This window comes from Trichechus manatus, unplaced genomic scaffold (assembly GCF_000243295.1).
Source record: "Trichechus manatus latirostris isolate Lorelei unplaced genomic scaffold, TriManLat1.0 scaffold00038, whole genome shotgun sequence".
NCBI lineage: Eukaryota > Metazoa > Chordata > Mammalia > Sirenia > Trichechidae > Trichechus > Trichechus manatus.
The window spans coordinates 17,763,311-17,789,726 of record NW_004443974.1 but is presented as its reverse complement, the minus strand read 5'-3'; the positions used below and the strand labels follow the sequence as shown (position 1 = coordinate 17,789,726).

The following is a 26,416-nucleotide window of genomic DNA, read 5'->3' as shown; positions in this document are numbered from 1 at the left end:
ACAACAATTAAAAAAAAAAAAAAAGAAAGAAAACCTTACAGAGCAGTTCTACTCTGCACACGTGGGGTCACCATGAAGAAAAAAAAAAAAAGACCAATTACCATCATCACACTCAACACTGACAATAATTCTTATTCAGATTTCCCTTATGGTCTCATAAAGTTTTGTTTTTTTCAAATCAGAATCTGAACTAGAGTCATACATTTATTTTGTTCATGTCTCTTAAGCCTCTTTTAGTCTATAGGTTTCCCCTCCTTTTTTTCCCTTGCAATTTATTTGTTGAAAAAAACTGAGTTGTCTAATGGTTTCCCTGCTTGGATTTCACTAATTACATCCTCACGGAATCATTTAACTTGTTCCTCTGTCCAAAGGTTCTTTTAAAAAAAAAAATCTGTATCTTTTAAATAAAATATTGACTCAATAGTAAAAAAAAAAAAAAAATTGTCTTCAGGAGCATATCACCAGATAACACACCTCAAACAAATACAAAAGTCCTGTATTTTAAAGATCATTACATAAGACATGTATATCATGAAAAAGAAATGTATACAGAAATATACTACTGACCCCTCCAAAAAAATACTAAAGGCAACACTTAATCTATATAATCCTTTTGATAGGCTTGAACATTTTCGACTATGCATACAGATTAACCCTTAGTAATTGTTAGTAGATTACTACACCAGCAAACCAAACCTAAACTGGTGTGTGTTTCAGGAATATATATTTCCCATTCAGGACAAAATTTATCTTGCATAACAGCACTTACTATGGATTGACCAGGCACTTTTCCAAGTACCTTACAAAGATTTAGCTCATTTCATGCTTATATGAACCTTGCAAGGTAGGTATTGCTATCATGCCCATTTTACAGATGAGAAACTGAGGCACAGAGAAGTGAAAGTAACTAGCCCAAGATCTCATACCAAGGATGTGGAGAAGCCTGGATACAAACTCGGGAGCTAGACCTCAGAGCTTATGGCCTTAGCCACCACGTCACACTGCCCAATTAAAAGTATGGATTTAGAGCACAGATATAAAATACCAACAGGTACAATATATGAGATTGTTCTTCAATAGTATGTATTTATGAGCCTAATGAGGATAAATCAGATAGGCAAACTGGTCCAGAAAAAGAAACAATTAAACCAGGCCTAAAAATATCAGACTGCAAGCAAATTAGGATTTTTTTCTTTAAAACCACACCTTCATGCCTTTTGTTAGAGACCATGGCATTATGAACATTCCTTCTGCAGCCAAACAGAACCATTAAGCAACTTTTGGAAACAGCTAGGTTTCAAGTTTTCTTCTTAGCTACATAGTGTTCTTTCACTTAGAGGGTTCTAACACTGACCTTGGAAAATCCTGAATGAGCTTTCAGTTTCCTGGGTTATTAATTATTTACAGCATTAAAATAAGCTGATACATTGGACAATCCAAGAAAAAGTAACCTTGATTCCTTGGACTTTTATATCCTTCTAATGGTGCCTTGCAAAGATTACTGTGTTCATGGGTAAAATGCAATGGCACTGTACTTAAATAATACAAATAAGATCGCGCACCTTCAGTTGATAAGGAAACCCCCAGGGACAAAATGAGTGATTTGCCCTAAATGCAACATTAAGGTGCTTTATGTTGGAGCTGTCTGAGATGAGCAGTCTGTATTTATCATGCTACAGACCTAAAGCTAAAAGAGTCATTTATGAAATGCAGAAACATGTTCATGCCCCCTGATAAAATGAAAAAAAGAAAAAGTCCTAAAACCTCTTACTGAATTTACATTAAGAGTTAAGCACATGAGAAAAATAATAATACTAAGAGTTTCACAGCAGCTAATCTCCTAAGCCCCATGTAAAGGCACAACCCAATTAAGTGAATACTTGTGCACTAGACTTCTTTTGAGCTGGTAAGTGCACAACCGTGATGCTGTGGGGGGAGGCCTAACATCATTCACGATCACGTGGGTCTCAGTTTTCTCATCTGTGAAATAGAGGAACTGCACTATATGATAGTGAGAACCCTTCTGGCATCAGAATAACGTGTGTGTGCCATAATGCATATAGAATATTCAACACATGGTCACAGATACCACATTACATGGTTTCAGCCATCCATTACATATGTGATCTTGCAAAAGTCACCTTTTTCAAGGCCTACCAAGACAGCACACATAAAAGGCTGTATCATTGTTAGGTGTTGCTGTTATTATTAATACTATTATTACTACTGCTTCTGATGAACCAAGACTATAACGGATATTACGTTGGTCCAGACAACCGATTTCCCAAAGAGGGCATATGAGCTCCAACTATCTGGAACTAAAGAAGGACAAATAAAAATGACAGACAAATGATATGCAGGGATATACCCAAGGCACAAGTGTCTACATTCTCAGAAACCCAGTTTATGATGGATCACTATCTCCTATGCATTTGGTTAAACTATCTCCCTATTGAGGAACCCTGGTGGCGCAGTAGTTAAGTGTTCAGTTGCCAACCAAAAGATCGGCAGTTTGAACCCACCAACCGCTCCACGGGAGAAAGATGTGGCAGTCTGCTTCTAGGAAACTATGGGGCAGCTCTACTCTGTCCTACAGGGTAACTACGAGTCAGAATCGACTCAACAGCAATGGGTTTTGGATTAACTCCCTGTTACATTTCACCATAGTGGTAAACAGTACATCTCTCTTTCTTTAATGAGAAAAGCCAGTGACAGAGTCTAAAGCCAACTCACACTCACTAACCTCCCTCCCCTCAGTATGAGATATAAAAATCCCAAGGACATTATATCCATGCCATATCCTCATGTTGCTCCCACAAAATAAAGCACTGCATGACCAAAAAATTTACATAACCCTTTTAAGCTCTTAATTATACCATACGCACAGAACCAGTCATTTATATAGGAAGTGCATATAGTCATTACTAAAATATGTCACTTTCTTAGACCGTTTTACTTTCATGGGTAATGGTAGCAATGGGTCTTCATTTCAGGGACTTAAAAAAACAACATTCTATTACAGACAATTTTAAACATACAATACAAAAAAGTAGAGAGACCAGTTTAATGAATGCCCGTGTACACATCACCCAACTTCAATAACTCTTGGCCAACCTTGTTTCATCTAGTCTCACCCACACCCCCACTGCAAATTGTTTAAGCAAATCCCAGACATCATATGAGGTTATCCATAAATATTTAAATATGTATCTGTAAAAAGATAATGACTCTTTTTTTTTTTAATATAATCACAATATTATTATCATACCTAAAAGCAGGAATAATAAAACCTTAATATCATTCAAAATCCAATTAGTGTTCAAGTTTCTATTATGGGGACATTTCTAAAATAATGAAACAAAGTTTCTATCACTTCACAAGTTACTGCATGCATTAATGGTAAGTAGGGAACAATGACTCAAACTATACTGAGATGTGGTGCTGGGCCATGAGCTAGGCTCAGTTGCCAGCCTTGCAGTCTCACACAAAAGCCTTGTGGTACTCACGATTAAAAATATGAGTATCAGCGAAATGACCAATTATTCCATGTCATGGATCTTTATGAACATTTTACAATAGTCAAAACTGCAAAGTTAAATACATACACACCACAGGTCTAATCTATCCTTTTAAGCTACCAAACTAGAGATTAACTACTTTTCCAGGAGTCATGAGCATAATTTCAAATTCTTCATTCTGATTACTTCCTTATTTCTTCTATTCTTCAATTCTCTATTTCTCACTTTTGGGCAAAGAAACTAAATTTCACTTACCTGTAAAAAGATGCGCACAAGTTTTTTTAAGCTTGTTGGCTTGATCATACAACTTTCGAGAACTTTTGTTGGACGTTGGATTCAACCTCTGTCTCATGGTTTTGACACCTTGTCTAGAGTCTGGGTTGAAAAAAACCACAATTGGGAACCACTGGGTATAATTCAACAGGTCGACAGCTTTTGGAGTCACATCCAATAGTGCGTGCTTATCCTGTTACAAATGGGGAAAAGTGACATCATGGCTATGTTAAATCAAGGAGAACCAAAGAGTTTGTTTAAATAAGTAAAGGCTGCATCAGAAAAATTGGTAAACTTAAACTGAAGAGCAGAAATCATTTTCCTCCACATAATGCCCACTTTAATATTATCAATCCACTAGAACTTTTGATAAAATTAATCAATAGCTTATTTGGTATAATGCTAAAAACATTAAAAAAACCAAGACATCAATGCCACAGAAGTGATTGGTTTCCACCCAGTGAACCAGTTCACGCTTATATTAATTTGTTATCATTAACATTTCATGGTTATTAAAATACAGATTTTAGTCTTTAAAAAAAAAGAAGATCTGCAGAAAACCATGATCCAGTTCCTTCAGTCAACATACAGCTTTTGGATGAACTTTCTCACCTGTTCAATAATCTGCCTCACAGTATTTAACCGCACTACCCCACTGGATTTCTCTGATCCTGCATCTTTTGGTTCCGTTTCTGCAAAAGCACAAACAAGGAGCTAATTAATCTTTTAAAAATTAGTGACGACAACCAGATGCCCCAACAAATGAGAAGGATCCACGATACCCTTTTAACCTAAATCCAACCATAAGGAAACAGTTAAGTCAGTCGAATATGGAAGATTCTACGAGACAACTGGCCTGGACTCTTCAAAATATAAACGTTACATAATAATTTAGAAAAAAGTAGGGGACTAGAAAGGCCTAAAAGTCAAATGTAATGAATGCTCCTTGGTTGTACCTTAAATTAAAAAAAAAAAAAAAAAGTTATGAAGGACATAATTGGGACAATTGACACATACTAAATAATATTAAGTATCAGTGTTAAATTTCTTGGCTGTGACAACAGTATTATGACTGTGTAGGAGAATGTCCTTGCTCTGTCTGAGGAGATGTATACTCAAGGACTCGGGGATGAACCGTCATGATGGCAAATGGTTCCGCAGAAATTTTAAAAAGTGCGTGTGTGTGCGTGTGTGTGCGTGTGTGTGCGTGTGTGTGTGTTGGGAAAAAGAGGGAAAGAGAGAACCCACACATGGGAAAATGTTAACAACCAGTGACTCCAGGTGAAGAGTCTGTGGATGTTCATTACTGAAAATAAAAATTTGTAAAGGAAAAAAAAAAAAAATCAGTGACAGACTTACTAGCAGTTTGAAACAGGTCAGGTAACTCATTTGCCAATCTTTCCATTGCTATATCTGCTATGGGGCCAAAGAACACCACCGGTCTCTTGAAACCAGCTGCAATGAGACAAGAAATGCCATTAAAACATACACATTTACATAACTGTAAAGATAGAAGGCAAAATATTTTATGGGGTTGTTTTTTTTAATTGTGGTAAAATATAGATAACATAAAATTTGCCGTTATTGACATTTAGTACATTCACATGTTGTACAACCATCATCACTACCTAGTTCTGGGACATCTTCATCTCCCCTGAAGGAAACCCCATACCAATTAAGCAATTACTCCCCATCCCTCCCTACCCCTAGTGCCTGGCAACCAGTAATACGCTTTGTATCTCTATGGATTTACCTATTCTGCATGTTTCATATAAATGGAATCATACAATATATGGTCTTTTGTATCTGGCTTCTTTCACTTAGCGTTAAGGTTTTTAGGGTTCCTCCACGTTATAGTGTGTATCAGTACTTCATTTCTTTTTATGGCTGAATAATATTCTGTTGTATGGATCTACTACTACATGTTGTTATCCGTTCATCAGTTCATAGACATTTAGGTTGTTTCTACTTTTTGGCTATTGTGCATAGTGCTGCTATGAACATTCATGTACAAGTTTTTCTTTGAACACCTGTTTTCAATTCTTTTGGGTATATACCCAGGAGTGGAACCGCTGGGTCATACGGTAATTCTACGGAGTCCCTGAGTCGTGCAAATGGTTAAGCACGCGACTATTAACCAAAAGGCTGGTGGTTTGAATCCACCCAGAGATGCCTCAGAAGACAGGCCTGTTGATCTGCTTCTGAAAGTCACAACTTTGAAAACCCTATGAAGCAGTTCTACTCTGCACAGATGGGGTCACTATGAGTCAGAATCGACTCAACAGCAACGAACAACAACAGTGGTAATTCCATGTTTAACTTATTGAGGAACCTTTTATCAGTTTTTGATAATAACACAACTAAATGACAGGAAATTGTGTGTTCTCCCACCCTCAATTTAGCCCAGTTCTTTTCTGATAAATACTCCTTGACTCCTCTGGCCATTTTTAAAGATAAACTCTACCATGGGTAATACGTAGAAATTTTGAATGATGACATTAAAAAAAACTTTAGGTTGTGGAAATACGTCTCCATTGAGGAGTTCGGACAGTTCATTCTTTTGAAAGTCTTTTTTCTTCTTTGAATATGATTCTATCTCTATAACCTGACGTTGGCCTAGGTGATGCAAATAAGTCAGAACTGGACAGTTAGAGCCTGAAAATGAAGGGAGATAGACTCAGAAGGGAGACAGGATCATCTCCTGGCCCGTGGCTTACCTTCTCGCAGCAAAACCCTCTCGTAAGCTGGGAACTTGGTGCTGACCGACACAGCAGCTGTGAGGTCTTCCCGACTCTTCCTCAGGTTCTTCTTCACTCCAGACCGCTGACCACGCATTCTCCAGAAATCTGCCCTGTCCCCGGCATTGTCTCTCTGGGCATTCTGAACACTGGCCATCTGTTCAGCTCTGAGAGAAGATACCGTGAGAAGTAAATCTTTAGATCCACAAAATGAGGCAATGAGCGTGTCATTAACCAAATCCCGTCATTTTTAGTTATGCATTTGGATGAGAGAAGGTTTGACTTGAGAAAGTTTTATGTGGTGGGAAACACGGCGGCCTTTACTTCCAGAGAGAGGTTGGGTCTATACAAAACTCACCAGAAGTAGCTCTGTAATAAACACATTCCACTTGACCCAGTTCTGGTAAGCTGGCATAGAGTAAACACACCTAGAACCCCTGCCAAAGTACAGGTGTCTTTCCTAGGTCTACCTACCGTCAGCCAGAAAGTATTCACTGAGGCACCTAAACCCCTCCCAAAGATGAGGGCTGGGCACCCAACAAGGCTGACTTATTTCTAAGAGGTACGTTGCTGCCACTCAGTATCCACCTCATAGCCCGCATAAGGCAGCAGACACTCCTTAGGAAATCATGCAAACATCAGCCAAGTTCACCAACCAACCACGTAATGCTAAACACTCACAGCAAATTAGCTGGTGGATATTTTTAATATTATTTTGTGTGTGTGTGGGTGTGTGTGTGTGGGTGTGTGTGTGTGAAAATATACACAGCAAAACACGCTCCCATTCTACAATTTCTACATGTAATTTTCAGTGACATTGGTTACATTCTTCACATATGTCAACATTCTCGTTATTTCTGTTCTAGTTGTTTCAATCCCATTAACTTAGACTCATTGCTCCCTAAACTTCTCATCTATGCTTTACAGGAACTGTTGTCCTTTTGGTCTTACGTACACAGTTTTTTTTAAAGAGCACAACACTTAAGGGTGACAATCTTTTACTCTTTGTGCTAAATTGTTATTTAGTTTAAAGGTGACTTCAGGGGATAGTTCTGATTCAAGGTTTAAAGAGTATCTCCGGGCAATAGTCTCAGGGCTTTCTCCAGCCTCAGTGGGTCCAGTCTTGATTGTTTAAGAAACTTGTGGGTATTTTACAACTCCCAGTCATTCCCCAGACAACAAAGCAGATGATGGGAGAGGACATGATGACAAACAATGAAGTCATGTGGGCTTCCTTTTAGGGCGTTTTGTTGTTTTTGAGGAGAGAGGGATTACGAGGGGTGTGGGGAAATGTGTGACTGCAGATACCTGCTCTTGTTAGGGATTAAGCCTTTTTCCAACTCGTTTCCGATCCTCACGGCCAGCCAATGGCCCAGCTTGCCATCATACAGCGTATCAACCACTCGGAAAACGTCGCCCCTGGTGAATGCCAAGCTCTGAGGCGTTTCCTTCTCACACTCAAAGTGACTTCTTATAAAAAATGAATCCCCTCGGCCACAAGCCAGTATGTCTCTATACACTGAAAGACAAAAGCATCGTTTGCTGCATTTGGCTGCATCTATCTGGCGTTTCCTTATCCCTGACCGCCTCTCTTACCTATTTGCCATTCAGTCAACTCAGAGCATAGGCCCTGTGGGAACCGTGGCTCGAGGTGAGAGAAATTGTTGGTGATGGTTACGCAACATGACTGATATAACTGGTTTCACTGAATTGTACAAGTGAAAAATGTGGAATTGACAAAAAAAAAAAGGGGGGGGCGGGGAAGAAGGATGAGAAACTAACTTCATGAGTTGCTAATCCACCCTCTGAAGCGGACAGGGAAGATATTATCATCTTCCACTTTACAGGTAAAAACAATAAGGCCTGAAAAGGCTAAGCAACTTTTCAAAGACTGATAAGGGCTAACTTGGGGGCTGACCATCATGTGGTAAGACATCTCCAGAAACTCAATAATAACTCCAGGCAGGTCTATTTTCAAAAACATCACTGTCCAGAAAAGGATGTGTCATTGTTCAGAAAAGCAGATATATTCCGAATTGATACAAGTAGTGAAATTATTGCAGTGGTGCATAGAAAACATTTTTAGACAAAGTTTAATGATTCCCAAATTTTCTCCACACACCCGTGAACCACAATCCATTTCTATTTTTTAATACCCAGATTTGCTTATTCTGGTCCCCCAAGACACCTCTCTCATCCTCCTCCTCAACTCTGTCCCACCTCCAAACTAAGCTAAATGACCAAACTTGCTCACCATCAGCTCGGCTCTGAGCTAAAATGGTCACCATTTCACCTTTGGGGATTTCTAACAGGTAGAGAACGGCGTCCTCCCGAACCAGCCCTCTGAAATCCTGTGTGTTCACCTGATAGGAAGAGCAAACAGAACAAAAAATGAGAAGTTTATTATAAGGTGTCACTTGAGCTTTTTGCCTGTCTGTTTTCATCACGGCCCAACCAGAGCAAATACAGAAACACAGAAGCCCTTAGTGTCCCTATCAATCCACTCAGCACACACTATGGGCCTGCCTGGCTGCAAGCTCTGTGTGCACTGCTACATCTTCCTGCCTCCCCACATTGCCAACAATCCCTCGGGGATACGCCTTTCCATCATGGGACAGTAGATCAGATTAGAGTTCCTTTTGGTTGTGTCTGTCTCCCTCTCTTCCTTGAGTCTCCCACAGACGTGGTCAGGCAGGTAATGTACAAGTGTGAAACAGACAACTATAAGACAATAGAGAATGGTGGGGTCTGTGGCAAATAAATGTGCTGGCCCACCTTAAGGCATTTGCACTGTTTTTAAATTGGTTCAAATAAAAACCTGCAAATAAGGATTCTGACCAATTCCACCTTTCTCCTATAGCTTCTATCACTTAAAAGGTGTTTAATATGTGTTTATAAAATTGAAGAGCATTAGCCTTCCATGGCAGACCACTAGCCTAATTAAAAAAACAAAAAAATTTAAAAAACCACTGCCATCAAGTCAACTCCAACTCATGGCGACCCTACAGGACAGAGTAGAACTGTCCCATAGGGTTTCCAAGGAGCACCTGGTGGATTCGAACTGCTGACCTTTTGGTTAGCAACCAAACTTTTAACTGCTACACCACCAGGGTTTCCACTAGCCTAATACACAGCCTTATAGGGTCAGGCTTCTGGCACACACCAATTTCTGTCAAGGAGCTCACACAATTATTTCCCACTGACTGGGCAGGGGGACACTGTAAATAGGTTTTGGAAGATGAGTTAGAAAGCAAGTAAAATTGTGGCACACAGAAAAAGACATTTTGAAATCTTACTTCTGTACCTTTAAAACCATTTCAAAACAGAATAATTACAAATAAATAAAATGCAAATATTACTTTAAAGCACCCCTGGTTGCTACATTTTTTAAAGCCACATGGTGTTAAACAAACTAATCCTGGTGGCGCAGTGCTTAAGCATTTGGCTGCTAACCAAAAGGTCAGCAGTTTGAATCCATCAGCCAGCCGCTCCTTGGAAACCCATGGGAATTCAGAAAATCTTATCCCTGTACAGTACAAAAATATTTCATCCTCGAACCTTCATGAGCAAAGGCTTCCAAATTTCTTGCTAGCATCCTAAACTCGCTACAGCTCCATTTCAAAAACAAAAAAAACCACCACTTAGGGTTTCTACTCTGTCCTATAAAGTGGTTATGAGTCAGAATTGACTTGATGGCAATGGGTTTTCCCCCCTTACTCCATAAAAGTTTCTGAAAGAGAAATGACAACTCTACCAGACAAATAATAAGCAGAAATGGTCAAGCCAAGCACAAAAAACCTGAATATAAGTGCACTTCTGTTACTGATGAGGCATGTATCACGCTACAGCACAACACACTCATGCCTTCATTCCACCTGCCACGCTTTCACCTCTACAAAAGGAAGAGGTAGCTTAAAAAACCCAGAACAGAAAAAAGTGATTAGTATCCCTACATGGTTCACCTCCTATATGCACTCTGACCATGAACAGGACCTCTGAAACAAATGAAGGTAGAAAAGGCTAGGGCGGCACTTCTATACGTGGAAGTTAGACTGTACAGTCCTTTCCAATAAATATCCTCTTTCATTAGCTATTTAGTAGTCTACAGGGTAGAGCAGTGTCTGTGAGCCTGAAGAGGATTTCTGTATCAGCCACAGCTTACGATTGTATAACAGCTTCTCCATCTCGGGAGATGAACTCAATCCTTTTCACTTCTTCGTAGAACTGAGGGCTCCTTTTGTAATCAAGAGAAAATTTAATCATGCCCAAGAATGAGGACCATCTACTGCCTGACCTCCATATTGGATTATTTGCAAAAGAAGCCAGTTCTCACCCCCTTCTTCCTTGTTGCCAGGGTGACAAAACTAGTTGTCACTGAGTCTACAGCAATTTATGGCAACCCCATGTGTGTCGGAGTAGAATTGTGATCCAATAGGGTTTTCAATGGCTGATTTTTCAGAAGTAGATTGTCAGGCCTTTCTTCGAAGGCACCTCTGGGTAGACTTGAACCTCCAACTCTTCAGTTAGCAGCCGAGTGCATTAATCATTTACACTACCCGGGGACTCCAGTCAGGGTGATAACAGGAAACAAAATACTTTCTTAAGGAGAAATGTTGAGTGCCATTACTTTTTACTCGTTGAGATGACTCTCTCTGTCTTTAACAACTTACAGAGGGGGTGACTGTCAAACCCCTAGGTAAATTCACTACTTTTCGTCATGGGGATTCAGAAAATCTTTTCCCTGTACGGTACAAAAATATTTTATCCTCAAACCTTCATGAGCAAAGGCTTCCAAATTTCTAGCTAGCATCCTAAACTCTCTACAGCTCCATTTCAAAAAAAACCACAGGTGGCACCAAGTTAATCCCAACTCATGGAGACCCCATGTGTGTCAGAGAACTGTGCTCCATAGGGCTTTCAATGGCTGATTTTTCAGAAGTACATCACCAGGCCTTTCTTCCATGGCACCTCTTGGTGGACCTGAACCTCCAACCATTCAGTTAGCAGCCAAGCACAGGAACTGTCTGTACCACCCAGAGACTTTACAGCCCCATGTTGTTGTTGGTTGCCATCGAGCTGATTCCAACTATGGCAACCCCATGTGTATGAAGTAGAATTGCTCCAAAGGGTTTTCAATGCTGTGAGCTTTCAAAAACAGATCACCAGCCCTATCTTCCAAGGTGCCTCTGGATGGGTTCGAACTGTCAACTCTTCAGTTAGCAGCTGAGCACATGAAACATTTGTACCACCCAGAGACTCTACAGCCCCATACTAGTCTGGAAATACGCTTTTTGTTCTTTAGCATTAGCCCAAGAGTACGTCGGTATGAGTTGGCCCTTGGACGGGATTTTTATCTCCATCTTCCTGAGTGTTTGTCTCCTGGAATCGTGTGGTCCATGAGGTTCAGTCAGGTACATTTAGTCATCCAGGATACTAAGCAGAGCCAAGCAGAGTCTAGGATTTCACTGGAAAGCTTCAGCAAAGCTCATGATCAAGGTCTGCCCTTCATCTGCTCCAGAAACGAAATCTGAACTACCACAATCAGGCCATGAGCCAAGAAGGAAAAAGACCATCTGGTTTTAAATGTTGCTGCTTACTTCCCTGAGAACTCTATGACTTGGTCTTCTCCCCTCTCCCTCTAGCCTAGAAGCTCTTAACAGACTCCTAAATTTATTACATGTGAATTTTCCACTAAAATTAACAAGAAAGAAAATCATATGTAAGAACTTCAAGTTTATAAAGTAAAAGTCCCAATGAAGACAGTTTTCTAGAATTCTGTATTTTTGTAGTCATGAAGTACTTGAAGTTCCTGAAGTTTATTCTGAAGTCAATTAAAAATATATCATAAAATGTCATAAAATGCCAAAGCTATCATTTTTTAAGTCTTTAAAATCAATAAATTATATGAATATACAGTAACTTTTAAAGTATCAATATCTGGTTAGCTAGAAATTACCTTTCCTGGATAATTTTTGATGTCAATAACATAATAAGCAGCAGCTATTTGTTGTTTTCCAACAGGGAAGAAGAATGGACGTTTGCATTCCCACTTTGTGCCAGAACTCTGCTAGGGGCCTTGTCAATGTTATCTATTTTCATCTTCCCAGCGTTGCTGTAAGGCAAGTATTCTTATCCCCATTAAACAGACCCAGAAACCCGAGCCTCAGAGGTTTAGCCAAGGTCACATAACTAATGAGAGCCTGGAACTAGGTTCAAATCAGAGGGTCTGGCGCCCACACACATCTTTGTTCTATTACAGCACACTGCTGTAAGAGTAACATCAGACAAAGGGAAAAGATGAAAAACTCAAGATTAGCAAGGTCTTTTGAAAGATCTTTCTCCTTAGTTACAGTCTCAATTTTATTTTTAAATCAAACTAATAAAAATCTTTGTAAGGGTCTTAACCAGTTGCTGTCAAGGAGACTCTGACTCGTGGTGACCACCAGGTGTGTCAGAGGAGAACCGTGCTCCATAGGGTTTTCAATGGCTGATTTTTCAGAAGTAGATCGCCAAGGCCTTCTTCTTAGTAAACTGCAAATCACTCTATAGACAAAGAAATTAAATCTCTCCTCTGCTAATATTCATCCTCCGTTCTAAAACTATCCCCCATCTTTCCTTTCTGAAACTGAACATGGCAGCCTGTGTTTTCCATAGGCACAGTTTACCAAGTGCCTATGGGTGAACTTGAATCTCCAACCTTTAGGTTAGCAGCCAAGCACACTGACCATTTGCACCATCCAGGGATTCCTCGCAAGGGTCTTAAACACTCTTAATTCCCAGACATGGGGGTGGGCTTTAGGCTCCAGGACTGAGAACACAGAATCCATTTGAGGGACATAGAGACTTCAATGATCAGCATCAACAAACCAGTAGCTGCTCTCTTTTCCCAAGCAGAACCACCTGCTCCATTATCCTCCCTCAAGTCAGAATTCCCAGAAAACCTCACTCTTTCCATGTAACTTCTAGAAACAGGGCTGGATGTTCCTTACCTTCAGAATCTGGTCTCCTTCTTGAAGGCCTTCTTGCTCTGCTGAGGTTCCCTCTTGAATGCCAGCGACAAATATCCCGACGTCATTGCCACCAGCCAACCGGAGACCCACGCTGTCTCCCTTCTTGAACCTCACCATTTTGGTATTAGGGCTGCCAAGTTCAGTTTCAGAAAGGAAAGAGGTGGATATTTTTAGAATGGAGGATGAACATTAGCAAGCAGATATTTCATTTCTTCTGTCTGTAGAGTGATTTGCAGTTCACTAAGCTCTGTCTCATTTTTCTCATGTAGTCTATGATTTTATCTTCCTTGGGACTGTGAAATTATGACAGTGAAACCTGTGAGAGCTAGAACTCAACAGGACTGCCTTGTATTTCTGGATCTTGCACATTTTCCACCTTTGACAGGGTGCAGTCACTTCTTTTCTATCACTGTTTAGTATAAAATATTTGAGTTTTCCTTCTCTGACAGGTTTCCACCCTACACGGGTTCCAGCTTTCATAGATTTTTCTGTAGTAGGCCTGCATTACTGGTGAAATGTAGAAATACAGAATGTTTACAAAAGCTCATTCATGATTATTAAGCAAATAAAGGGGAGAGCCAGGGCTAAAGCTGAGGTCATTTGAAATCCTGTCAGTACCACAGGGCTCTTGTCAAATGGAGACACAGCCTAGGTTCAGGGAAGCTGGATCCTAATCCTGGAGGCAGCTGCTTTTGAACACCACTAAACCAAGGGTCTTTATCAATCAAGTGCAGAGCACTGTGTCACTCCCACCCCTCACAGATACATACACATACTTTGGGATCATCATGTCACCACATCATACAGAAACACCATGGTCTAGCAATACTTCACCTATCCTGAATTTATTTCTCTGTTAAACACAAACATTCAGAATGACATTATGGAAAAGTAGCCAGAGAAGTAGACAAGCAGACCAAATGAACACCACAAAGTTAACCCACTTCCACATTTTACCCGTCCTACAAGTAATTTCTCTTACGCATAAACACTAGCAACAGAGGTTGGTTAAAGATGACTGTTCATAAGCAAAATCACCATCTGTTCAGAAAAACCAGTATTCTTCTGGATTTCAGCTAAAGAGACAGAGCTGTATGGGAAGGAAAATAAGAGAGAGAGATAGACTGAAATACATACCCGTATATTGCTTCATCTTCAGAACTAGGACGAAGAAAAGTTCTTGGGGCTGGTTTTGGTTGAGGAGCTGTGGGTTAAACAACATCTCTCAATATCAAACTGGACTAACAGGAGTTTGTTGGTTTGTTTTTAAGTATAAAGATCACAAAATCCACAAAAAAATTGAAGTCTGTATCTTATGCTACAGATATGTCAGCACATGAAACAATAAAAATAAGGCTTTAAGATGAAGTTCAATTTTGAGGCACCGTTACTGTTGTTATCAGGCGCCATCAAGTCGATTTTCAATTCAAAGCAACTCCATGTGACAGCACAGAACTGCCCCATAGGGTTTTCTAGGCTGTAATCTTTACAGGAGCAGATCACCAGGTCTTTCTCCCATGGAGCAGCTTGGTGGGTTCAAATCACCAACCATTAGGTTAGCAGTTGAGCGCTTAATGGTTGCACCACCAGGACACCAGGCTACTTTGAGGCATTAGCAAGTGTCAATGGTTTCACAAAATAAGAAAAATGAACCCTGTCTGAAGCAAGGGAGAATGAAGAAAATCAAAGACACAAGGGAAATAATAGTCCAAAGGACTAATGGACCGCAGCTACCACAGCCTCCACCAGACTGAGTCCAGCACAACCAGATGGTGCCTGGCTACCACCATTGACTGCTCTGATAGGGATCACAATAGAGGGTCCTGGACAGAGCTGGAGGAAAATGTAGAACAAAATTCTAACTCACAAAAAAAAAAAAAAGACCAGACTTACTGGTCTGACAAAGACTGCAGAAATGCCAAGAGTATGGCCCCTGGACACCCTTTTAACTCAGTGCTGAAGTTATTCCTGAGATTCACCCTTCAGCCAAAGATTAGACAGGCCCATAAAACAAATTGAGACTAAATGGGCACACCAGTTCAGGGGCAAGGATTAGAAGGCAGGAAGGGACAGGAAAGCTGGTAATGGGGAACCCAAGGTCAAGAGGGGAGAGTGCTGATATGTGGTGGGGTTGGCAACCAATGTTACAAAACAATTTATGCATTAATTGTTTAATGAGAAACTAATTTGCTCTGTAAGCCTTCACCTAAAGCACAATTATAAAAAAAGTAAAAAAATAAAAGAAAAATGAACCTCTAAAATGCAAGGTGTATAATTATATGTACATGAAAATAGCATTTTTATAACTGAAAAATTATATAATAATACTATGATTTATCCATGGGTCAATATTTATGTAAAATTATTATAATCATAGGAGAGAGCAGGGTTAGAGGAGTAGGACTGGGATCAAGGATGGGAGACAAAAGGACCTCAACTAATCAAATGTGACAAAATGTTACCAACATAACCAATTCTGTTTAAAGACAGAAAAAGCTGTTACATTCTTTATATTTTCTCAGTATTAAAAGAAAGAGAGAAAGGAGGGGCCTCTTACATATATGAGAATGATTTTTCATAATTTCTCTCTCTCTTGCTCTAGCCACCCTCTGGGAATTGTGAAGTACACAATTCTGAAGACACCTGTTGAAAATGAGCAGGATAAAGCCTCACCTGGCAGTTCCTCTTGGTGTCTGGGTTCCTTGCTGATCTCTGTGACCACAGCTGCGACATCACCAGTGGACTTAAACGGAGTAGGTGTGGCTCCCATCCTGGACAGTCTGCCCGATGTGTCCTCTCTTGAACTTAAGCAGACATCATGTTAATGTCTCATAATGTGACAAATTCAAAAATGCATTACCGTGTGTACACTGACAATGAGGTGTGTACAATGGAAAATACACATCTTCTTACCTGGGCCTTTCCTTCAGCTTTTCATTGGAGGAATGATAATCATAATCAGAATACTGCTGTCTTCTCTCATCTGGAGAAAATGATCGGTTTGACTCTATTTCGGAGATGTCTGGTTTCAAAAATAAGACATTTTAATAAATTATTTAACACTTCTACAGAAATTATACTATTCTCTAGGTAGGAAACATGGGAAATGAGAAAGAGGCAGACAGTAAATTCGCTGTAAGTTTAATATTCTTCCCTTGAAAAACTTGATAGTTTTAAGGGAAAGGGCTTTAACTGACAAAGACAATGCCAAATTCAGAATTTTATGTTTCCAGCAAAGCTGCTATTGAAGATTCACAATCCAATTACTGGGATCATATATGTATACACTCATTCTTACCAAACAGAGCAGGGCTTCTCAAACTTTAATGTGCACACAGATCACCTGGAGAAACTGTTAGAAAGCAGTGGCTCTGGGGTGGGACCTAAGATTCTGTGATTCTATCAAGTTACCAGATGATGATGCTGGTCCAAGGACCATACTTTGAGTCGCAATGAAATAAACCATAATCCCCTAGGTTCTGGAACTAGTTCTCAGGATCCCTTTGCTTCCTGAACTGACTCAGAGCATAGGATACACAGATATAGTGACTGACAGATTAGACTTTTGGTATACTGGAAATGAAAGTAAGTCTTAAGGATTTATAAAGAAATTCTCTTAAAAGGCAACAAAATGCTGTTTTAAAATAAGAACTTAATATTTCCTAAACATTCTTGCACAAAAGCAATATTAGATGGATAAGAAGGAAATTATCGTGACTCCTTACTTTAACAAGGTTAATGTGTTATCCTATGTATAAGTCACATTCAAGCACTGAATATAACTTTTTAAAAAGAGAAGAGATAACATGGATTGCTAAGCAGTGAAGCACAATGTCCAGCCATTCTGATCAATTCTTTAGTTATAGCATCTACCTATTGTGGCTTTCCTCCAAATCATTTTCTCTTTGCTGTAAATACTAATAGCCACTTTAAACACACACAAAGTAAGTGCAAAAATGATCAATTAACAAATATATAAATGATCTGGTTAGTTCTCTGAGTCACTTGTACAGACATGTTTTGCTTCCAGTAGCTTAAATCAAAGCCCACTGGCAGCTCACAAGTACACCAGAATTTCCCATCAGAAACCTAATTTCAAAAGACACTTTAATAAGAAAATATCAGCTGAGTACTTATATTTTAGCAACAAGGCAGACCTCCCTGGGGGTCCATTTGGAGTGTGACAACCGGTAACTGTCAGCTGCTGGACTGACATGAACTCCTACAGAAGGTTCCCCTACAGTGAAGGTGGGTCATCTCAATGGAGACTGCTCCCCCAACCACCACAGGGCCACTGGGGCTCTGAAACCAACAAGACAGATCTCTCAGAAATCCTTCTGGGGAGTGCCAGCCCCACCTCCTCTGAAACGGAGGAAAGTCAGCCTGTGCTTCCCCTGAATGCAGCTCACATATAAGCAGCCCCCACAGAGTAGGGAAGGAAGCGTCAGGCAAAACCGGAGGGCAAGATCCAGCTCCGAAGGGGATTCGCCGAGTGTGAGTTTTCCAACTAAACACATGGCTGCAGAAACAGAGAAGGGAAAGGAGTAAAAACCAGAGAGAGGGGACTGCATCCGCTGGTGGACAGATTGATTACTACATGATATCTTGCCTGAGTGGTGGTGCCCCTGCAGGTAGACAGAATGACCACAGTGTGTTCTCTGATGTATTTGGGAAAGACTGAAAGCTGAAAACTGAGACCTGAAACTTTCAAATCCTAATTAAACGAGGGAGGGAGAAGGAGCCATCATAGGAAACGGTAAGCAAAGGACAAAGGCTCTGCCTGCCTATGAGTATTTTTTTTACAGAAAGCAGTGCGGGCAAAAACACAAAATACTGGAGAAAACAGAGAAAGTTAACACCCTTGAAAATTCTAATGTCTCAACAACAACAACAAAAAAATCATAAGACACACAAGGAACAGAAAAACAATGGCCCATCCAAATGAACATAACAAAGGGAGTCAAAGTGCATCTAGAGATGACCAAATGATGAAAAAAATGCAAACATATAATACAACAACATTAAACACAATTAAAGAACCAAGGGAAAACACAAAGAGCTAAAAAAAATAAAGAAAACAATGCAAGAACAAAATGAGGATCTAAAAAAAGACATATTGCAACAGAAAGGGACAACAACTGAAATAAGAAACACAACAGAAGGACCTACCAACAGATTTAATCAGGCAGAAGAAAGAATCAGCAAATTAGAGGATAAGATAGTTAAAATTACAGATGCTGAAGAACAACAAGAACAGAGGCTCAAGAAGGCTGAACACAGTTTAATGGAATCATGGGACAACAAGAAGAGATCTAATATATGCATCATGGGAATTCCAGAAGGAAATGAGAGAAAGGGACAGAAAAAATATTTGAAGAAATAATTACAGAAAATATCCCCAATCTAACAAAAACCATGAATCTACAAATCCCAGAAGCTCAAAGAATCCCAAGCAGGATAAACCCAAAGAGATCTACACCAAGACACATCACAGTTAGGCTCTAAAAAAGTAAAGATAAAGAAAGAATCCTGAAAGCAGTAAAAGAGAAGCAAACAGTCACATACAAAGGACCCCCAATAAAATTAAGTGCCAGTTTCTCCAGAGAAACACTAGAGGCCTGAAGGCAATGAAATGACATATTTAAAGTGTGAAAGACAAAAACTGCCAACAAAGAATAATATACCTAGCAAAACTGTCCTTCAAGAATGAGAGTGAAATTAAAATATTCCCAGACAAACAGAAGCTGAGAGAACTCATAGCCACCACCAGCCCTATGAAAAATACTAATAGGAGCTCAGTAGATGGAAGGGAAAAGACACTAGAAAGTAATTCAAAGCTATACATAAAAAATAAAGATTCCTAATAAAAGGAAATACATGGACAAGTACAAGGGCTAGTAATAAAAGTATTCATGCTAATTCGAAACATTTTGTCCTTCACGTTTTAATAACAAATATATAAAAAGCAAGGATAAAATTATGTTACAGGGCACATGAAATATAAAGACATAATCAGTGATAACAAAAACAAAAAGAGAGGGGAAAGGAATGGTATATAGAATTTCTTGTACGTTACTGGATTTAAGTTGGTACCAACTTACCCTAGAATTTTATAAATACAAGCTGTTAAATGTAATATTCATGGTAACCACTAAGAAAATATATAATAAACATACACAAAAGGAAACAAGAAGGGAACAAGAAAGGTTCACTACAATAAACTAAAAAAACAACAGCAGCAGCAAGCAGTAGCAAAGGACAAAGTAGGCTTAAGATACACACACACAAAAATGACAAAATGGCAAAAGTAGTCACTTCTTATCAGTAATTACAGTGAATGTAAATGGACTAGATGTTCCAATCAAACGGTAGAGAGTGGCAGAATGGATAAAAAACATGATCCAACTATATGCTGTTTCCAAGAGGCACACCTTAAACCCAAGAAAACAAACAGGCTGAAAGTGAAAGGATGGAAAAAAATATTCCATGCAAATAGTAACCAAAAGAGAGCAGGGGTGGCAATCTTAATATTAGACGAAGTTGGTTTTAAGATGAAATGTGTCAGAAGAGATAAAGATGGACATTATATAGTGATAAAAGGGTCAATTAAGAAGATTTAAAAATCATAAATATATATGCACCCAACATCAGTGCTCCTAAATGTATAAAGCAAACACTGACAGAATTGAAGGGAGAAATAGACAGTACTACAATAACAGTTGCAGACTTCAATATACCACGTTCAATACTGGACAAAACATCTGAAAGGAGATCAACAAGGAAACAGATGGCTTCAATGCCACGATAAACCAACTAGACATATATATAGAAAACTACAGCCAAAAACAGCATAATATACACTCTGCTCCAGAGCACATGGATCATTTTCCAGGAGAGACTATGTTAGGACACAAAACAAGTCTTGATAAATTTAAAAAGACTGAAATCATACAAAGTATTCTCTTGGACCACAACAGAGAAGCTAGAAATCAATAACAGAAAAAAAACTGGAAAATACACAAACATACTGGAAATTAAACAACACACTCTTAAACTACCAAGGGGTCAAGGAAGAAACCACAAATTTCTTAGAGTTAAATGAAAATGAAAGTACAACATACCAAAACTTAAGGGATGCAGCAAAGGCAGTACTCAGAAAGAAACTTACAGCGATATGTGACTACATGAAAAAAGAATGATCTCAAGTTAACAGACTAACTCAACAACTCCACGAACTAGAAAGAGAAGAGTAAACTAAGCCTGAACCTACCTGAAGAAAGGAAATAACGAAGATCAGAGCAGAAATAAATAAAATCAAAAACAGAAAAACAATAAAGAGAATCAATAAAACCAAAGCTGGTTCTTTGAAAAGATTAGTAAAACTGACAAACTTTAGCTGGACTCACAAAGAAAAAAAGAGAAAAGATGCAAATAACCAAAATAAGAAATGAAAGAAGGGATACTACAACTGACCCGATACAGAGAATTATGACAGAATATTTATGAACAACCGTATGGCAACAAACTAGATAACCTAGATGAAATGGACAAATTCTTAGAAGGACACAACCTACCCAAACTGACTCAAGAGGAAATAGAATATCTCAACAGACCCATACCAAGTGAAGAGATCGAATCAGTTCTCAAAAACCTCCCAACAACAACAAAAAATGTCCTGAACCAGATAGGCTTCACTGGGGAATTCTACCAAACATCCAGAGAAGAGATGACACGAATACTGTTTAAACTCTTCCAAAAGATAGAGAAGTGAGGAATACCCCCTAATTCATTCTAGGATGCAAACATAATCCTGATACCCAAACCAGACAAAGATCCACAAGAAAAGAAAACTACAGGTCAATATCTCTTATGAATATATATGCAAAAATCCTCAAAAAAATACTAGCAAACAGAATCCAACAGCATATCAAAACAGTCATACACCATGTCCAAATGAGATTTATTCCAGGAATGCAGGGACAGTTCAACATTAGAAAATCAATCAACGTAACACACCACATCAATGGAACAAAGGAGAAGAACCACATGATCATCTCAATGGATGCAGAAAAAGCATTTGGTAAAAATCCAACACCCTTTGTTGATGAAAACACTAAAGAAGATTGGAATAGACGGGAAATTCCTCAATATGGTTCAGGGCATATATAAAAAGCAAACAGCCAACATTATACTTAATGGGGAAAGACTGAGAGCATTCCCCTTGAAATCAAGAACAAGACAAGGGTGTCCTCTCTTACCACATCTATTCAATACTGTATTAGAAGTTCCTGTCAGAGCAATAAGAAAAAGAAATAAAAGGTATCCAGATTGGAAAAGAAGTAAAATTATCTTCATTTGTGGATGATATGATCCTATATATACAACATCCCAAAAAGTCCACAAAAAAATTTCTAGAGCTAATAAAGGAATTTAGCAGTTGCAGGGTACCAGGTCAATAAACAAACATCAGTTGGGTTTCTGTACACCTGCAATGTGAAATCTGAAAGTGAAATTAGGGCAACCTTCTATTTAAAACAGCATCAAAGAGAATAAAATACCTAGGAATAAATCTAACCAGAGAAGTAAAGGACTTACACAACGAAAACTATAAAACATTGCAGAAAGAGATTAAAGAAGAATTAAATAAAAGGAAAGATGCTCCATGTTCATGGACTGGAAGACTTAATATTATTAAGATGTCAATATTACTTGTCTTAGTTCAGCTAGTCCTGCTGTAACAGAAATACCACAAGTGGATGGCTTTAACAATTTATTTTCTCACAGTCTAGGAGTCTACAAGTCCAAATTCAGGGCGTCAGCTCCCAGGGAAGGCTTTCTCTCCCCATCAGCTCTGGAGGAAGATCCTTCTCATCAATCTTCCCCTGGACTAGGAACTTCTCTGGGTAGGAATCCCGGGTCCAAAGGACGCACTCTACTCTCAGCGCTGCTTTCTTGGTGGTACGAGGTCCCCCGTCTCTCTGCTCACTTCTCTCTTTTATATCTCAAAAGAGACTGGCTCAAGATACAATCCAATCTTGTAGACTGAGTCCTGCCTCATTAACATAACTGCCATCCATCCCACCTCATTAACATTATGGAGGTATGATTTACAACACATAGGAAAATCACATCAGATGACAATATGGTGGACAATCACACAATACTGGGAATTATGGCCTAACCAAATTGATACACATATTTTTGGGGGATATAATTCAATTCAAGACACAACCCAAAGCAATCTGTAGAGTCAACGCAATCCTAATCAAAATTCCAAGAGCCTTCCTTACAGAAATAGAAAAACCAACCCTCAACTCTATATGGAAGGGCAAGAGGTCCCGAATAGCTGCAGCAATGTTGAAAGAGAAGAACAAAGTAAGAGGACTCACACTTCCTGACTTTAAAACATACTATACAGCTACAGTAATCAAAACAGCCTGGTATTGGTATAACAACAGACAGACACGTAGACCAACAGAATAGAATTGAGTCCAGAAATAAACCCTCACATCTACGGTCACCTGATTTTTGACAAGGGTGCTAAATCCATTTGATAGGGAAAGAAGAGTCTCTTCAATAAACAGTGCTGAGAAAACTGGATTTCCACATGCAGAAAAATGAAACAGGATCCATGCCTCACATCATACACAAAAACAAGTTCAAAATGGATTAAGGACCTAAATGTGTAAACTAAAACCATAAAATTCTTGGAACAAGAAGCAGGGCCTAGCTTTCAACAATGGATTATCTAATATAACAACAAAAGCACAAACAGAAAAAGATAAAGAAGTGGAGCCTTATAAAAATTTAAAACTTTTATTCATCGAAAGACTTTAGCAAAAAAGTGAAAAGACAAGCTACTGACTGGGAAAATATCTCCAGAAACCATATATCCAACAAGAATCTATATAACCAAAACATATATAAAATTTTGACAACTTAACAACAAAATGACAAATAACCCAATCATAAAATGGGCAAAGGACTTGAATAGACATTTCACTAAAGAGGACATTCAAGCGGCCACCAAACACATGAAAAGATGCTCAGCATCATTAGCCATCAGAGAGATACAAATCAAAACCGCAATAAGATACCATTTCACTCCCACTAGGATGGCTAAGACTAAAAAAAAACAAACCAGAAAATAACAAATGCTGGCAAGGATGGGGGAAACTGGAACCCTTACCCATTGCTGGTGGGAATGCAAAATCTACAGTCACTGTGGAAAACAGTGTGGCAGTTTCTCAAAAAAAGTAAAAATAGGGCTACCATATGACCCAGCAATCCCACTGCTAAGTTTATACGCAAAAGACCTGAAAGCAGAGACTCAAACAGAGACTTGTATGTCAATGTTCATTGTAGCACTATTCACAATAGCCAAAAGGTGGAAACATCCTTAATGCCCATCAATGGATACATAAACAAAATGTGGTACATACATACAATGGAATACTGCTCAGCCCGTAGGAGAAATGAAGTCTTGATACATACTACAATATGGATTCAGCCAGAAGACATTATGCTGACTGAAATACCATATTTTACACAAATAACACGCACCTTCTGTGTTCACTTGCCTGCCGCACCCTCCTCTCACGAGATATTTTTGTAAGCGCGCTTTGCTAATTTATTTTTTTTTACAGCAACACATGAAGAGGACTGGCATGGCGGCACTATGAAGGGTGCCTTGAGTGGCAGGGGATGTGGCTGGCAAACAAACGCAGAAGGCGCACATTATTTGCGTAAAATATAGTAAGTCAATCACAAAAGGACAAATATTGTATGACCCCACTTACATAAAAAAAACAAGAAAAAGCAAATGTATAGAGAACAAAGTTTATTAATGGTTACCAGGGGTGGGAGAGAGGGGGAAAGAGGGGCTAATGGTGATGGAAATATCACATTGATTAAGGGTAGGGTTATACAGCTGATTACTGTCATTGCTATTGGTAAGTTGTACACCTGTAAAAAGTTGAATTGGCAAACAAAGTTGTGTGATAGATATACTTACAACAATGGGGGGCAGGGGCGGGGAGTAGCTTATGTACAACCAACCACCTCATGGGATTTGGTTCCTTGGTCTGGAGGTTTAGGGTCATGGTTTCATTGGACATCCCAGTTAACTGGCCTAATAACATGTTTGGTGCGTCTGTTCTACCTCCTAGTTCGTTGCATAGTGCCTGGGGGTCTTAAAAGCCTGCAAGGGACCATCCAAGGCACAATTGGTCTCTATTCACCTGGAGCTACAGAGAAAGAAGGTACATCAGGAATGGGAGGAGGATATGGAATGTTTGGCTAACTGCCTTCAAGAACTGCCTCCTTTGCCATGAGACCAGAAAAACTGAATGGTGCCAGCTACCATTACCGAACATTTTGATCAAAGATTCCATAGAAGAATCCTGATAAAAAGGGGAAAAATGCAGAACAGAATGTCAAATTCTCATGGAATCCAGACTTCCTGGAGCCATGAAGGTTGGATGAACCCCTGAAACTACTGCCCTGAGATAATCTTTAAACCTTAAACCAAAAATATCCCCTAAAGTCATCTTAAACCAAACAATAGTTTGGCATAACTAGTAAAAAACATCTGCCTTGAGCATTATGCTCTTTTAAGAACTACCTATATGGTATCAAATTGACAAAAGCAACTTGAATGATTAGATAGGAACCTTAGTGGGCAGTAAATTTATGTTAATGGGGGAGGAACAACTCAGAAAAGGAAGGTGAGAATGGTTGCACAACTAGAAGAATGTACTCAATGTCACTTAACGGTACATGTAGAAACAGTTGAATTGGTGTATGTTTTGCTAGGTATATTCATCAATAACAACAAAATAAATAAAATTTAAAAAAAAATAAAAGGGAGGGTTTTGTTGGAAATGTAATTTCCAGCTAAACAGCTAGAAGTAGAGAGGAGAATGCAGAAAGCAACGGCCTTCCTTGCTAAGCTCACAACCTCCTCATTACCTTCTATCTCTGAGTCGCTGTCATTCAACGAAGGGATGTTGATGAGGGTCTGCCTGCTGTCTCTCAACACCACTAGCTGGAGTTTTCCTCTTGATTTTTCTATCAGTTTTCGAGCATCCGTTAAAGACATGTTCTCAGTGACAGTTCCATTGATCTGTATTTATGAAGAATGGTAATGTTATATGCAAGGAACCCTGGTGGCACAACGGTTAAGCGCTCAGCTGTTAACTGAAAGGTTGGTGGTTCGAATCCACCCAGCAGCTCCGAGGAAGACCTGGTGATCTGTTTCTGTAAAGATTATAGCCAAGAAAACCCTATGGGGTAGTTCTATTCTGTCACATGGGGTCGCTATGAGTTGTAATCAACTGGACTGCTCCCAACAAGAACAACAAAGTTATATACAATACAACCATTCTCAACAAAACAGGAAAATCCTATTTTCCCCTGCTAAAAATGTAACAGCTCTACTCAGATATTCCAACAGTCATAGGCTTTGGAATGACTGACTGAAGAAAAATTAATTACCCTTTAAATTAAATATAACCCAGCATACCTGGATCCTCAATTTAGGCATAAAAGAGCTATAGTGTCCTTCAGTTACTCTGCTGATTTATTTAACTTCCAAGATCAAGATGATGGTTTAGCTCATTACTGGAATTTATTTCCTGACCAGACAGGTTTACAAAAACTACTAAATACTCAGCATTAATAATGCCACCAACTCTCCCTCTCAACTTTCCTTATTTTAGGAGCTTAAACTTTAATAAATAGAGAGAAGAAAACAGTACTTGAGGTTTACAAGAAATGTAACAATAAACTATACCAATCTCAAAGTCTGGTTTTTCAGATAAAAATCATCTCATGCAAACGTAATCAATGTCACTGAACTGTACATGTAAAAACTGTT

At 39.1% G+C, this 26,416-nt stretch overlaps 1 protein-coding gene across 2 annotated transcripts in view; it reads right to left on the bottom strand.

Moving 5' to 3' along the window:
• The window catches only part of TJP2 (tight junction protein 2), a 142,771-nt gene that overhangs the window by 9,899 nt on the left and 106,456 nt on the right, over positions 1–26,416 (bottom strand). For both annotated transcript variants that reach the window (XM_023730848.1, XM_023730847.1), the window contains 11 exons: positions 25,510–25,663; positions 16,453–16,561; positions 16,213–16,343; positions 14,677–14,743; positions 13,519–13,669; positions 8,784–8,892; positions 7,838–8,048; positions 6,509–6,696; positions 5,151–5,246; positions 4,404–4,483; positions 3,774–3,984 (listed from right to left, as the gene is read on the bottom strand). In XM_023730848.1, the coding sequence (XP_023586616.1) occupies positions 3,774–3,984; positions 4,404–4,483; positions 5,151–5,246; positions 6,509–6,696; positions 7,838–8,048; positions 8,784–8,892; positions 13,519–13,669; positions 14,677–14,743; positions 16,213–16,343; positions 16,453–16,561; positions 25,510–25,663 (1,507 nt within the window). The remainder of the gene's footprint in view (positions 1–3,773; positions 3,985–4,403; positions 4,484–5,150; positions 5,247–6,508; positions 6,697–7,837; positions 8,049–8,783; positions 8,893–13,518; positions 13,670–14,676; positions 14,744–16,212; positions 16,344–16,452; positions 16,562–25,509; positions 25,664–26,416) is intronic.